Source organism: Bufo bufo, chromosome 8 (genome assembly GCF_905171765.1).
Source record: "Bufo bufo chromosome 8, aBufBuf1.1, whole genome shotgun sequence".
Classification (NCBI taxonomy): Eukaryota; Metazoa; Chordata; class Amphibia; order Anura; family Bufonidae; genus Bufo; species Bufo bufo.
In genome coordinates this window covers 211,477,236-211,492,817 of record NC_053396.1, presented here as the reverse complement: position 1 = coordinate 211,492,817, position 15,582 = coordinate 211,477,236, and the positions used below count along the sequence as shown (strand labels likewise).

At 41.2% G+C, this 15,582-nt stretch overlaps 1 protein-coding gene across 1 annotated transcript in view; it reads right to left on the bottom strand.

Annotated features, from left to right (window-relative positions):
* Nucleotides 1-938: 938 nt before the first annotated feature.
* SYTL4 (synaptotagmin like 4) overlaps nucleotides 939-15,582 on the bottom strand; it is a 56,169-nt gene continuing 41,525 nt past the window's right edge. Inside the window, exons 4-17 of the mRNA XM_040405346.1 lie at nucleotides 14,803-14,912; nucleotides 13,383-13,494; nucleotides 12,541-12,657; nucleotides 9,846-9,954; nucleotides 9,378-9,468; nucleotides 9,183-9,286; nucleotides 7,807-7,893; nucleotides 6,827-7,005; nucleotides 6,231-6,333; nucleotides 5,968-6,129; nucleotides 5,380-5,476; nucleotides 4,788-4,887; nucleotides 3,694-3,902; nucleotides 939-2,293 (exon numbers count right to left, since the gene is read on the bottom strand). Coding sequence (XP_040261280.1) covers nucleotides 2,154-2,293; nucleotides 3,694-3,902; nucleotides 4,788-4,887; nucleotides 5,380-5,476; nucleotides 5,968-6,129; nucleotides 6,231-6,333; nucleotides 6,827-7,005; nucleotides 7,807-7,893; nucleotides 9,183-9,286; nucleotides 9,378-9,468; nucleotides 9,846-9,954; nucleotides 12,541-12,657; nucleotides 13,383-13,494; nucleotides 14,803-14,912 — 1,720 coding nt within the window. The 3' untranslated portion in view covers nucleotides 939-2,153. The remainder of the gene's footprint in view (nucleotides 2,294-3,693; nucleotides 3,903-4,787; nucleotides 4,888-5,379; nucleotides 5,477-5,967; nucleotides 6,130-6,230; nucleotides 6,334-6,826; nucleotides 7,006-7,806; nucleotides 7,894-9,182; nucleotides 9,287-9,377; nucleotides 9,469-9,845; nucleotides 9,955-12,540; nucleotides 12,658-13,382; nucleotides 13,495-14,802; nucleotides 14,913-15,582) is intronic.

Sequence of the window (15,582 nt, the reverse complement as noted above, 5' to 3'; positions counted from 1 at the left end):
CGGAAAACCCTAAGAGTTAGGCCTCTTTCACACAACAGTTTTTTTTCCCCGTTTAGGGGCTGTTTTTTGCGTTCCGTATACGGAACCATTCATTTCAATGGATCCGCAAAAAAAACGGAATGTACTCCGTATGCATTCTGTTTCCGTATTTCCGTTCCGTTGAAAGATAGAACATGTCCTATTATTGCCCGCAAATCACATTCTGTGGCTCCATTCAAGTCAATGGGTCCGCAAAAAAAAAACGGAACACATACGGAAATGCCTTCCGTATGTCTTTCGTATCAGTTTTTTGCGGACCATCTATTAATAATGCTATGCCCAGCCCAATTTTTTATATGTAATTACTGTATACTGTTTATGCCATACGGAAAAACGGAACCGAAACGGAAACAAAAAATGGAACAACGGATCCGGAAAAAACGGCCCGGAAAACACTGAAAAAGCCATACGGTCGTGTGAAAGAGGCCTTAGTGTCCAGTTTTTGGAGAAGGTTTTGAGGCAGATTTTCCTGCAGGTTTTTCAGCCAAAGCCAGAAGTGGATCCAGCAGGATGTAATAAAGGATAAGATATATTTCCAATTCCTTTTGAATCCACTTCTTGCTTTGGCTGAAAAACCTGCAGAAAAATCTGCCTCAAAATCTTCTCCAAAAACTCTGTGTGAACCTAACCTTAGAAAAAGTGTGGCTCCAAAGGCAAAAATTGGGAGCTACGTGGATTTAAAAGGTGAAATAGTTATAATTTCAACCAGAAACACTGAACTTTCCAGTTATAGTTTGGTCACTTCCTTCTGCTTGAAATCCTGCTAGCAAGTCCGACATGAGATGCCGATAAAACTACTAAATTTCCCGCTGGAGGGGTGAGCTGATGACTTTTGTTTTCTATTTAGAAGGTGGAGGAAGGTTTTGATAATTCAGACAAAAACAATCAAAAAATCTTTGGAAGATACTTTTATTAATACACCCAAACTGAATAACTGAACATTACACATTAAAAGACTTTATCAGAAGTTTCTCCTGACTTTATGTACAGAACTGATTAATTACTTTTTTCAGTTTTCTTTTTGTCACATTTGAAGAACTTGTCAATATGCTAGTGCTCTGGTAGTAACAGTTAAGCATGAAATAGAAGTCCTTCAGTATAGGATACACAAACTGGTACGGTATGTTTAGTAGAATAGTCCAGGCAAAAGTTATATGTTGGCCCGTATATATTAAAGGGGTTTGCCAAGAGGGTTTTTTGGGGGAGTGCAGTGGATCAGCCAAGGCCGGGGAGGGAAGGAGTTGGGTGCCAGCACCGAGAAGCAGGAGCTTGCTAAAAAGGAGCTTGCTAAAAATGCTGGAAAAGTAGGTGTGGGGCATGGCCTAATACTTTTATACAGATATATTGATGCTGAGAATATAAGAAATGTATTAAGAAGTGTGCACCTTTTAATCCATTTGGCACAATTCACCTCAACAGTCTATTTTTTGGACTGGTCTTAATAAAATTGAAGATTAAAACTGCCCCATCGTGTTCTGTCCTGTGCACAACCTGATAGGGTATAATATGACAAAGGGATTCAAACAACATTAAAGAAGTGATCCGTGTGTCAAAGGCTGGTGAAGTACTTTTAGTATGGTTGTCTCATCACGATAAGCCATCGATATGGCCTATTACGGCATACAGAGAGAGGTCATATGGGACCTGATGCCCAGCATCCTCCTATAGGAGCTAAAGCGTAGAGCTGCGGCCGATTTGACGTGTCCATGTATCATATGGTAATTTAGTTCGTTAAACAGCCCTGTGTAATACTATATATTTGTCGTGCCATGTGTTCTAGAATCCAGACATCAGCTGATCGCCGGGCATGCTTCATTCCATGAAAGGATTGTCCAGTTGGGTCAACACCTTTATAGTGTCAGTTGCTAAAGTCTAAGAGACTTTAATGCAATATAACTTTTTTACCTAATTCTAAATGTTTTGATGTGCTTCAAATAACGTTTCCACCATTATAAGTTAAAATCAAATATGACACTGCAATAAATAATCAACAGAATATACAATTATTATTGGCTCCATAAAATACAATTGTTCCAGCGACATTAAAATATAGAGTCTTCTAAAACTGATGGGAAATGGACTCTAGCAAGTTCCTTGATGATGATTTTCTTTTATTACTTTGCCTTGGCCATTGTTGGTCGGAGCTGTAAGGACCCTTCTGCCCAGGATCCAGGATACTGTCTCATCTTAGTCCAAAGACTAAGCTCTTCTCCGGTAGAGTCCATCCAGTCTACATGTTGTCCATTGTATAAGCCTAAAATGCGAAAGGAAAATTTAAATTTACTATATACATAAGCCAAGATACCATCTCAAACACAAGAAGAGTATGTTTTAAAATAAGCCAAATAAGCCAATGGTAAGAGTACTTAAAGATGCTGCTTATTGCCCCCTTTCTCTCGCTTACATCTGAGCGTGGATCTTTTGTCTATTTTGGAAAAAAGCTTGGAGTCCATGGCCGACTTTACTAATGCTTAGGAATATCTTTGCCGTATAAGGCACATTTCTATGTGCTATATGCATTTTCCACAGATTAGTATTTTTTTCACTGACCCATGGGTCAGTGAAAAAATCAGAGGCATGCCCTACTTTGGTCCGTGAGGCCGTCACAACACACCCATTGAACTCTATGGATCCAGGAAAAAACACTGACACAACATGGATGGTCCGTTTTTCACTTACAACCAGTAGAAGATGCTCTGGCAATTTATTTTCAGCTGAGCAGTGTCTGTGGAATCGGACGACGCACAAAAGGGCCAAAAAGAACACATAGACCAAACACGGATCCTTCACATACATCTTCACAGCTTTTTTTTTTTCACAGACCATGGATGTCAAACGGACACGAAAGTGTGAACAAGGACTAAGGGTTGATATAGATGTAGCTAATTTTATGCTCTGGATAAATCTGCCGTCTCTCGTGGATTTGCCATTACATTGCAAAGGGTGAAATGTGCAACAATTCCACATCCAAAACTACATCAAAAATCCGTGGCTGATTTGTCTGTGACATATAATTAACACCATGTGTGAATCAATCTAATTTTTAAACTTGATAATTAACACGTATTGGAATTATTTCAGAAACGGTTAGCTTTGGCTCAAAATTGGGGCAACATGATCTGAACTTCAAGGAGGCTGCAACACAAACTCAAGGAAGGAGCTGCTTAATCCGCCAGATCCTGCAAAGTATGAAATTTCGGTCTCGTATATGGAGATTTAATATATATGGGTCAACTATTGCTGAAGGTGGTCCAGGTAAATTTTGAGGCATAAATTCACAGTGAAAATCATGAAACTCTAAATATATAGCTGTGGTTAAAGAACATTTCATCACTTCTGACATGTCTATTCTAGTAATAATTGTATTCTCCATATTTTCATATGACTATACTCTTGTTATCAGTTGGGGGTGTCCCGCTATCCAATGTCCAATCAGCGCTGGTGTGGTATACTGTATATGGGAAAGAGTAACTCCCATTTGTCAATTTATCAAAATACTTCTAATAGGAAGAACAGAACACCACCACAATGCAGAGTTATAAGATTAGTTGCTCCAGAAATATTATTTCATGTGGCATTCAATTATTTACTTGGTCGGGAGAAGTGACGGGTCCTCTAAGACCAAATACAAGACAAAAAGATTACGGAGCTCACCTGTCCCAGGGCCCAGTCTTACTCCTCCCAGAAAATCATTGCTAGACAGTGGCTCTCGATCCCAGACGGTCAGTTCGAGACATGTGTTCTGCAAATCTTCAGGCTTAATCCCATTATACACAAATGTGTGATTGTAGTGTGGGTTCAGACTCTTCTTCATAACTGGTGTTTTACGCTTGGTGTTCCTGCTTTTGATTGGCAACAGATAACTATGAAGAACAGAAAGAGAAAATGCAAAAGCAAAAATGTTTAATGGGTCTAACAATGGCAACCCCCAAGTATACGGTATGAGCAGTGAAGAGTTTGCAAAGAGTTTATTTTAAGAGGGAGAAGGGAATAAACCGTTTCCAGACATCTCATCCAGCATCTCATCCTTTATTGCAATGAATTATCCAGCATGTTGAGAACCAAGCTACCCGAGCCTTCTTTCCCCATTTTATCTGCCATCAAGGGAGAGGGAGGTGACCCCCATTCACATGTTGGACAGAGTAGGGGCATCTCTAGTCCTTCAATAATGAGGCAAGCACAGGCTGTGTAGGACAGCACAAAATCACTGTAGAGTGTCTAGATTCCTGTATGCCAACAACATACAGGAAAATGCAACATTTTAATCCTTAACAATGGCTAGGTCTTTCCCAATCATGAAGGGCACATTGATTGATGGTCCCCAAAAGTGACGAAGCTCCCGGAACGTCAGCGAGTGGAAGGCCGTTGTAAAGATTAACATAGGCTAGTGGACAAAATGTCTAAAAGGACTTAAGGCTTGTTTACACTGCCTGATTGTTGGGCAGAATAGCGAGGATGAATAATAATCTGCCTGTGGCACGGGGCTGCTGATCACCCGATGAATGAGCGAAACATTTGTCCATGCAAACACGTAAATCGTGCAACAGAAACAATGAATCTGTATGGGGATGAAGCAATAGCAGTAGCCATCATTCATCCCCATACACTGGAGGGGATCGCTGCATGTAAATGTAGTGTGTCACCTCCACTGACGAGCATGCGTGTGTCAGAAAGGAACGCTTCCATCCCAACAATTGCCTGCTTCATCGGGCCGTGTAAATCAGCCTCAAGACACTACAGTTTCTCACCCCTTGACAAAGCTGTCCGATGTCCCGCCTGGTTTTGCAGCAGTCAGGTTTTTGGCCTCTTTAATCCAAACCTGAAGTTCCCCTCCTTCTTCTGCCTTGCCTGGAAAAAAAAAATGAACATGACAAGAAATGTAATAGATGAAAAAAGCAGCATAACGAGTAGGTCTCAGATGTCTACCCTTCATGGTAGGTTCAGTTAAGTTGCCTTTGGATTTTGAGTCACATTTCTCAATACTAAAAGGCACATAATCATACATCAACAGAGGATTCATCTCACATCATACCTATCCCCCATTGTAAGCGCTGTGACATGAATTATTTTGTGATAACTCACTTTTCTGTAAAGAAAAAAATCAAGGCAACTGGACTTACTGTAGATTTCTTGAAAACATTTCACTCGTTCTTCCAACGAGCTTTCTCAATTCTGAGTGACTTTACAAGAATTCTTGTACAGTCACTCAGAATTGAGAAAGCTCGTTGGAAGAACGAATGAAACGTTTTCAAGAAATCTACAGTAAGTCCAGTTGCCTTGATTTATTCTTTACAGATATACCATGACCTGGATAAATGAGAACCTTCACAGACAACTCACTTTTCCTCCTCTCGCTTCCACCTGTGGACTTGGATGGTGGGATGTACTTTAAAGACACAATCAACTCCCCTTTATAAGTGCTTGCCTCAGCTGCGCCCTGAAAGAAAATTTGAGGAAATAGGATTAGAGGGAGACAGCTTGGAAAATTTATAACAAGGAAAACTTTTGCAATAGTCATTAGCCGATTGCCACCCAGTGTTTGCAGGATTGAACTAAAAAATAAAAAAGAGCAGCAGCAAAATGATCTTGGTCAATTGGTTATGTTCAGTTTTTTGCTGACACAAGATAAACACATATGGGTATGCAATTTGAATATGATGGCCATGAAGAGATTTTGATGACAAAGAGGTCTATCAGCCTCACATCTGACCATGATAAACTAAAGGCAGCCGTGAGGCAGGGTTACGATTGTGCAGACTCAATGCTCAATTACATAAGAAAACTTCATCGTCCTACTAATAAAAATCCAAAAGTTTACAGTCATCTATGAGGAACTGTATTCTAAAGACATTTATAATCACAGGTCTTGTCTTAATCCGTATGTTGGATGATAGATCTGATAACAGCAGAACATCATACGAATCTCACCTTTCCGTGAAGAGGAAGACACTCATCCATCATACTGTCAAAGTTCCAGGAATCCAGTGGAACATTGATCTCCCCAAGAAATGTATTCCTTCCAAAGCGATCATGATGCCACACAGAGAGTTGTAGAGTTCTACTAAGAAGAATGGACTCTGGGACTATGTACTAGAAAAGAAGAACCATGAACACAATGATTATTTAATGTCTGCAGATAATATCTATTGCTGCCACCATTATATTTCTTCAGATAGAACATATTTGCCCACCTGCAAGGTCTCCCCATATAATGGGTTTATAGTATTACGCTTAATTGTTGTCTTGCGTTTTCCTTGTCGAGATTTATCCGGCAGAAGATAGGACTTTACATATCTGTAAAATATAATGACTGTGATTGAATAATGCAGTGTATTGATGAAGAACACCGTATTTTTCAGGAAACAGGCAGTGACGTGCACAGAGAAGCAAGGGCCCTATAGCAAGGATCAAACCAGGCCCCCCACACAGGACAGAAGGGTTTCTGCCTAAACCCCTTTCAATGACCCTTGGGCCATTTTTCCACTGCCTCGTTTGCTAAAAGTTGTTCATTTAGAGGGTAGAGACCTGACCAAGTTTTCACCACCAGTAGAAGAGGGGATGATCCCAACTGGGCCCCCTCTTGCCCTGGGCCCCATAGCAGTCACTTGGTCTGCCACTATGGTAGTTACACCGCTAGAAACTATGTGGTGACCTGGTACTTAGTAAGAGCAGATTGAAAATGTAAGTTTTTGTTAGATTCTCCCCAAAAATCAGATTTTTTTCTTTTCTAAGCATCTATGAACTAGGAGTATGGAGACTAAAGTAGAGAAAAACAGGCATTACTCACGGATTGGATCTCCGCTTCACGTCATCCCCATAGGCCAGATTCCGGCACTCCTTCACAACAATGCTCATAATCTGTGTTTTGCCATCATATTTCATAGAGAACATGATTTCTCCTGTTACAATCACGTTTCCAAAATCTCCAGCTTCACTATAAATGCTCATCATACTTCCAAGTGTGCTCTGTCAGAGGAACACAAAAGTGCTCGTTAATGAAAGGGGACATCTCATAGATGGCCATCAAAACCAGTTGGATTCCACCCTTAATTTATCAGAATCCATTTAACAGCAACTGGATTGACTGTCATAGGCAACTCTTACACTTTTCCTTTGCTAGGTTTTGATAGCTTCCCCATGGTTCATATCTGAAAGAACCTGATGGTATTAAATGGGTTGCCCCATTTCAAACACGTATCTGCTATCGATAGGTTAGAGGATAAGTGTCTGGCCAGGAGAACAGAGGCCCTGTTTGTCTAGGGCAGCGATCATCAATGGGGCTGACAGAGATAGTGGAGTACAAGTGCTCAGGTATCTCCAGCAGCCCTATAAATTTAAAAGTAGTGTTGAGCGAACTTCTGTTTTAAGTTCGGCGTCTAAAGTTCGGCTTCCGGTTAGCGAAGAATCCCGATATGGATTCCGAATTCCGTTGTGGTCCATGGTAGCGGAATCAATAATGGCCAATTATTGATTCCGCTACCACGGACCACAACGGAATTCGGAATCCATATCGGGATTCTCCGCTAACCGGAAGCCGAACTTTAGACGCAGAACTTAAAACAGAAGTTCGCTCAACACTATTTAAAAGGCCTCTGTTCTATTGATAGGGGGCCCCAGTAATTGGACCACTGATGATCAAAGACAAAATAATAAATCATGTTTATAAAATAAAATTAATATAATAAAATAATACATTGTGTTTATAAAAAATACATGGATGGAGATCATGTGTTGACTCCATAAAATTAGTAAGTAGTAGAGATTTACCGTGGAAGTTCCACTGCGCAAGCTACTCCTAGCTGTGGTCAAGCGATGTATTTCCACCAGGTTATCAATATCTTCATCTTCCTCTTCCTAGGGGCAAAGTATTGGACAATCTGTTAAATTAATATTCTCATAGCACTCTGTGTCAGCCTGAATTTTTTACTTAAAGGGGTTGTCTGGTTTCATAATATTGATGAGCTATCCTCATGAAAGGTCAACAGTATCGGATTGGTGAGGGTTAGACTCTCGTCACTCCCACTGATCAGCTGTGAGTGCTGCGCCCTCTTCCATTATTGCCTGCATTCCGTCTACATTTTAGCAGCAGTGCAGGGTAATTATCGCTTCCTCCCCCATTCTAAAGAAAGGAACGAAAAGCTGTAATTATCCTGCACAACCGCTACAATGTAAAGAGTATAAAGATGAACACTGAAGAGCACACAGCGCACCCACAAGCTTGACGTTACTTTAAAACAGCTAATTGGCGGAGGTACGCGACGATGAGTCATCATAAACCAGACAATCTCTTTACGGTTTTAGGCACACAGCACAGTTACTGTATGTGGACAGTGCCTATAACACAAGGATCCCCTGAAGTTAGTCTACATCACGCCATCTGGATGCCTTCATACGACTCTCAGCCCTCATCTACTCAAAAGCATTACTTTTAGGGTTGAATACCCCCATAAGGGGGCTGCCACACAGCTTTTCTTATTGGATTGCTTTGTCCCAAAAAAAAAAAACATCCAAAAATGCCCGACTTGTGCAGAATTTTTGTACCTCATTTGCAGTGCTTTTGCTGTGTATTTTTTTTACCTGCTGTGTAGGTGCACAGATGTTTTTTAGCATGACTAGTGGTTTTACATAGGAAAGTATATATACTCCTATAATGTCACTGCCTCTGTAGAACAGCATGCAAAAGATGCATAGTTGAAAAATGTCATGCAAAAATACCATTAAAAATACAACTGGCAATTGCATTTTTTCAAATGTGGCAAAAAACAAAACAATGGATGGCTTACCTAGCATGTCGCAATTTAAAAAAAATCCGACTGAGCCAAAAAACACTACTCAAAACAGTCAAAAACGCAATTACAAAAAATAAATAAATCCATGTTTATGCTGTGGTTAATATTTCCATGTAACATCTGGAGCTTTTTTTTTAATGAAAAAACAGGCTGCAAAAAGTGGCTGCAAAAAAACCCATTTGTGTGACACTAGCTTAACAAAGCCTGTAATAGAACATGCCAAAATTGTTGTCTTTTTCAAAATCTGCATATGTACTATAGGTGCTGCTTAGATCTTTATTGGTGCCATATTATGGAACCGTACAACAGCCATATGCGTAAGTCAATCCATTCAACAATAGGTAAAATACGTACCATCTCAGCATTGAGTCCAGGAACAGACTTGCTGCGATCACCCATCAGGTTGCCTTCTTCTGGCTTTTCTTCTGGGCGCAAATCTATCACAGACTTACTGTAGTCTGAATAGCCATTAAACATAAAGCCGTGAGTTTTATCATCACACCATATTTGTGATTATCGTAAGAAGGAAGGTGATATTTATTGCTGTACCTGATGGTTTTAGGAGTCTTCTGGGATTCTTCTTGAAAATAGCATCACTCTCGTCTGCAGAACCCGCACTACGGTTGCCTAAACGTGGTTCCTAATATTGAAGATAACATATGAAAAGTAAAAGGCATATTTTATCCTACGAGTGAATGGAGAAGATCCTGGATCCCTTAAGTGGGACTATTGTATTTACATGTGTACACGGTTGTACATTAGATACATGTCAGATAATCGCAACACTCGAACGATTTTTAATGTGCAGAGAGGTCCGTCCACATAGGCCTGGCCACCACTGGAGACAATAGTCTCCAGATCAAAGTTCCAGGAGACAAAGACCAAAACTGTATGACCTGAGTTTTTGGAATGCTCCATCAGAAAAAAACTGAATTTTTAATCGCTAGAAAGAAATAAGAAGGAACTAATTATGACAGAATGTAGGATTCAAAAATGATACTCAATAAATAAACTTACCCCTTCTGAATCTGAGTGGTGATAATCTCTTGTCCGTACAGGAACAGTCAGGGTGTCCACTTTAGCCCCACTGGGTCCGTAGTTTTTTTTTCCATCTGCAGAATTCCTCCTTAAACATATAATCAGAAAACAAAATGGTAAATTCCCTATTTTTCTACTACTCATAGTTCCTCAACATTCCCAAATACCCAAAAGCAGGGACGGTACAAAAATTGCAATAGCAGATAATATCTGTAAAGAATAAATCAAGGCAACTGGACTTACTGTAGATTTCTTGAAAACGTTTCACTCATTCTTCCAACGAGCTTTCTCAATTCTGAGTGACTGTACAAGAATTCTCTGGGAATAAATATGTAACTGATCTAACATCTGGTAATTATACCCAGCATGGGGTCAGAGGTCATTATATCCAGCATGGGGTCAAAGGTGTTGATTCCATTATCCTAATTGGAGTCAGTAGGTGATAATGACCTCCCAGAAAAAGGTGTCAAGACAGCATTGTACGTAAAAATGGAGAATCCAAGCTTGAATAGAGGCGGGGGGTTAGACATCTATTGTCTTCCACATACAATGCTGTCTTGACACCTTTTTCTGGGAGGTCATTATCACCTACTGACTCCAATTAGGATAATGGAATCAACACCTTTGACCCCATGCTGGGTATAATGATCTCTGACCCCATGCTGGGTATAATTACCAGATGTTAATTCAGTTACATATTTATTCCCAGAGAATTCTTGTACAGTCACTCAGAATTAAGAAAGCTCATTGGAAGAAAGAGTGAAAAGTTTTCAAGAAATCTACAGTAAGTCCAGTTGCCTTGATTTATTCTGTACAGATATACCATGACCTGGATAAATGAGAACCTTCACAGACAAGAACAGATAATGCTTCCATACAGTGCTCACAGAATAATTCCATTCGGTGTCCAAATAATACAGCTGTAAAATAGTGATTGAGTTAAAGGGGTTGACCAGCCCTTTTAAAGTGATGATCTTTTCTCAGGATAGGCCAAAACTAGATGATTGGCAGGAGTCTAGCACCATGGATGGACTGGGAACTTAAAATTGCCCTGAAAAAAACAAAAATAAAATAAAAAAAGGGGCCACATGTTGTAGGCGAGTCCAAATTGACAGAAGGTGGGCAACCAAATAGGCAGGGACAACACTAATAGGTAGGGCTTGCAATACTGTAGCGCAGAACAAAATACTGCCTCAGCAGAACCAAATACCACACTGCAGCCCAAAATACTGCCGCCTTCACCACAGTATTTAACTATATCACTGTCCTGAGGATGCAGTTGAGTTCAGAAGGACACCTGCGGTTTTTGGCTAGGTGCTTAAGTACCTATTAGTATTAATTAATGCTTAGAGCATCAGATTTTTATGTACCCAGCCGGTAGCCACGAGGAAGCCTCAGACGGCCCTCTAGGCTTCGGGCCAACGGTAAATTTCCCTGTAGGGTCCATGTCTGCCTGTCTAGCACTCACACACCCCAACGATTAACAGTTCTGTGTAGCTCCGTTGGTAGAAGTTGGTGCCGCAGCTGCACAGGACCATCAACATTGTAGTAGACAGAGCTACTATGGCGCTGCTCCCATTCACTTCAGTGGGAGCAGCGCTATAATAATGAGCTCCCTCCACTACAGTGTTGATGGTGCTCTGTAGCTCCCGTACCAACTTTGGGCAATGGAGCTACACCGAGAAGCGTTGGGTTGCAATGTGCTGGACCCCTGCAGATCTACTGATGGCCTATCTTGAGGAGGTAGGTAGAGTCCCTGGTGGTCCAGAGCACTGAAGGCATGTATGCGCCACACTTCGTTTTCAGTCCTTGAGGGAAATTCAGGCATTGGACAATTGCCCAGTTTGCCACTCCATAAACCATACCTGCCTGAAACAATAATATTTTTTTCTTGGTCCATCTGGCTAAAATAATTGAATCAAGACAAATTCTAGCAAAAAAAAAAAAGTCCTAAAGGAATACTGCATCTGTAGGTGGGGTTTGCAGTAAGTGTTGTCCTTCATTCCGTCTGATTATAATGACTAATACGCAAAAGACATTAGCAACTAGTGAAATATTACTGCCCTTTGTGTAAATAATCCTTTTGACTATTCATCCCAAAGTTGAATTTGCCAAGACAGCGCAATATTTGATTTGTGAGACAGAACAACATATCAGCTGGTATTTGGGTCCTGGATGACTACAACATTCATGATCAGTGAGACTATGGAACTCTCTGCCTGAGGAGGTGGTGATGGCGAGTTCACTAAAAGAGTTCAAGAGGGGCCTGGATGTATTTCTGGAGTGTAATAATATTACAGGTTATAGCTAGTAGAGAGGGGTCGTTGATCCAGGGACTCGTGAAGGAACTCTTTTCCCCTAAAGTCAGGAAAATTGTCTTCTACCTCAGTTTTTATTTTGCCTTCCTCTAGATCAACTTGCAGGATAACAGGCTGAAATAGCTGGACAGATGTCTTTTTTCACCCTTATAAACGATGTTAATGTATAATACAGATGTCCCTCATTCCCGAAATCCATCATACAACCTTGTCCCTGGTGACTTCTAATATCCATATAATTTATGGAAAAAACTTGATATTAAATAACCCTCTGATTCGACACAGGATTTGTGACACTTATTTTGGCACAGCATGTTGTTACTACAGCCTACAACTAGAATATAGGACATAGTCACCTGGACAAGGAGGGTGTGCTTCTTTTGGAGTCCATCTTATAACTATTGAGGCTCATCTGTTCTGTGGATTCAGTGTCGCTTCTCTGGTCCCTTAGGTCTGGAGATCCAGTCACGCCACTACAATACAAAAAAAATAAAAAATTTAAAAACAGGGGAGTAGCTGGGGTGATATACCAGATCACAAGGTGCTAGATGCCAGGAGGTGTCAACAAGCAACTCTCCTTTGGTCAGGCTAGATACAGCGTAAGTGCAGTTATCTGAACCTTTGCCCCGGGGTAAGGGTAGTCCAGATATTTCTCTGCTGAAACCAAATTTGGAGGGCTCCCAATATGGTATTTTTGTACTTGGGGGGGGGATGAGCGAATCGATTCATCTCATCTTCACTTGTGAAGGGCTGAAGAAGAAGCGCCCACCTGCTTGTTTATTAACAGGGCCAGACATCCCACCTGGCTCTGACCATCTGGCACTTGCGCCACTGCTCTGAGTAGCGATGCGAGCGCAGAAGCTCTACTTATGCTTCTGGAGCACCAACTGAGCATATGCCGCTACACTTCTGGGTAGCGTTACATGAAAAGTTGCTGCTCCTGAAGCAGAAGTAGAGCCCTTTGTGCTTGTACTGCTACTCAAAGCAGCGGTGCAGGCACCAGATTGTCAGAGCCAGGCAAGATGTCCTGCCCCTGTCAATCAACAGGTAGGTTGGGAGATTCTTCACCTGTGGGAACAGTCTCTCACAGGTTAAGAACTCTTGCTAATGAGACAAATTGATTTGTTAGAATTGATTCCCTCATCCCTAGTGGTAATAAACCAATGTTTTTACTCCACTGCCAGAAATCCACATTTACCCAGAAATCTTCGGCCTGTCCTGCGGACTTCTTTGTCCTTTCCTTGGCTTCTGATCAATTGGCTGCTGTGAATGTTCCAGTAATGTCTGTGCAGTTGTCTCCCGTTTGTTGACTGTAAACACAAAGATTATTTAGGATATAAAACTTCATGTAAGGATCAAAATTATTTTTTTACTTCTACAGTGCACCTAAGTTACAGCTATATGTTATATATGTTAACCCACTACTCAACCTTTTGATTCACCAGGAGCTAAGTGTCTCATAACGATTTGTCCTAACAGGACTGCCTCGCTCCAGATTGAAGCCACCCAGGCAGAGAGCTGATCTGTGCGGGTCCTTGTAATACATCATTGTGGCTAGTCTGCCAGAATGAGAGTTGGGCATTACAGAATCTCCCTACACCAGTTCATATATTGGGGTTTTGAGATCCTTGGTCCTCCATATGCTCTCCATGGTATATGGACAAAGGCTGCCCTGATGGGATAAGTCCTTTAAAACTGAAGCTTCACCATTGATTCTCCTGGTGAGAGGTTGGTGTTCCTATGCTTAGTCACTGTATAATTAAAACACAAAACCTTTGGTGGTTTAGGAAAAGATGCTCCAGGATATTTCTTTCAAGTGGAATACAAATATTTGCTAACACAGATGGAAGAACTGACTGCTCCTCCTCTCTAACAGATACCCCAACATTGAAGAGGTTGTCCCAAGTCCCAACAGCTTATTCCTACCCACAGGACGGGAATTAGTGTCTGACCACTGGCGCCCCTTTCGATCACTAAAACAGGGGCCCGCCATGTACCTCGTTTGAATGGAGTGGCAGACACGCAAGCACAGCCGCTGCTCCATTCAACTCTATGAGGCGGCCGGATATAGTCGAGTACAAGTGCTTGGCTATCTCCGGGAATAACGGCGGACACATATGCGTGTCTGCTGTTTCATTCAAAAGGTTAACACGAGCCCCTGTTCTGGTGGTCAGAGGCCTATCCCCTATCCCATGAATATCCCACGAATAGGGGATACGTTTTTGTCAATGGACAACTCCTTTAGGATCTTTATTTGGTGACATATGGTAGTATTACACCAAATACTTAGTGCAGCTTACAGTCCATTGATAAAAAAAAAAAAAAGACATCCTTATTGACCTAAAGCAATAAATGTGGTACACTATAAAGCAGGTCAACAGCAACATGTTGATCTTTTTATTCGATTTTTATATTTGATGTCAATATACCCAATGTTATTGAGAATGATTAATTTTAATAAATTAGATTACTTTATATAAACCTATATAATTATGTCAGGATCAAGCCACAGGCCATCCATGAAGGTGCACCCGCCTTTCAGCAGAGGAAAACTATATTTACTTTTGTTTGGGGGATTTTGTCTTCAGACCATTTCATACAGAACAGAAATATTCTACCTGGAGGTTTACGACGTAGCGATATCCTCACTAAATCACTTCCGAGTCTGTTAGCGAAACGATTGATCCTCTGATCATAAAACCAATCTCCTGTAGATTTCTTCAGCTCCCTGAAAACATTGACAGGATATTAGCACCGGACTTTCTGTATCAGAGGAAAAACCTCCAGATCTTCCGAGGGATGAAAGCCAGAGTCACAGTCTTATCTGCAGCATGCATCAGAAACCCCTCTAAAGGTACAGTTCAATCCAGAATAAATGGGGCATAACGGGTGTCTGATAATCAGATTTGATGGATTGACTGGTCATGGAAATATATGGAAAATTCACTTGTAAGACTAGAAAAGCTTCAGGAAAAGGAACCAAAAATATGAACACAAGCTCGGCCTCTACAAAAGAGGAATTTACTAACTGGTTATGCAATTTTGTGCTAAAAAAACAAGTGCTGGATTATCAGGTTTAGAAATGCTGGTGGATCCTGCCGTATGGGCGCAAAAATGGCAAATGTTAGGAAAAGAAGGATAGGGGAATATTGGATTTCAACATACCCAGTCCTTGCTCTGCAAGGATATTAGAGGCCAGGGGCGAAGCTATAGGGGGTGCAGAGGTAGCAGTGGCTACCGGGCCCAGGGGCCTGAGGGGGCCCAAAGACCCTTGTGCTTATAAGAAGACACTGGTATACTATAAGGTGGGCTGGCTCTGTTATAGATTTTGCACTGGGGCCCAGAATCTTCAAGTTACACCTCTAGCTTGAGGGAAGGGGTTTGGTCAGGAATTTGGC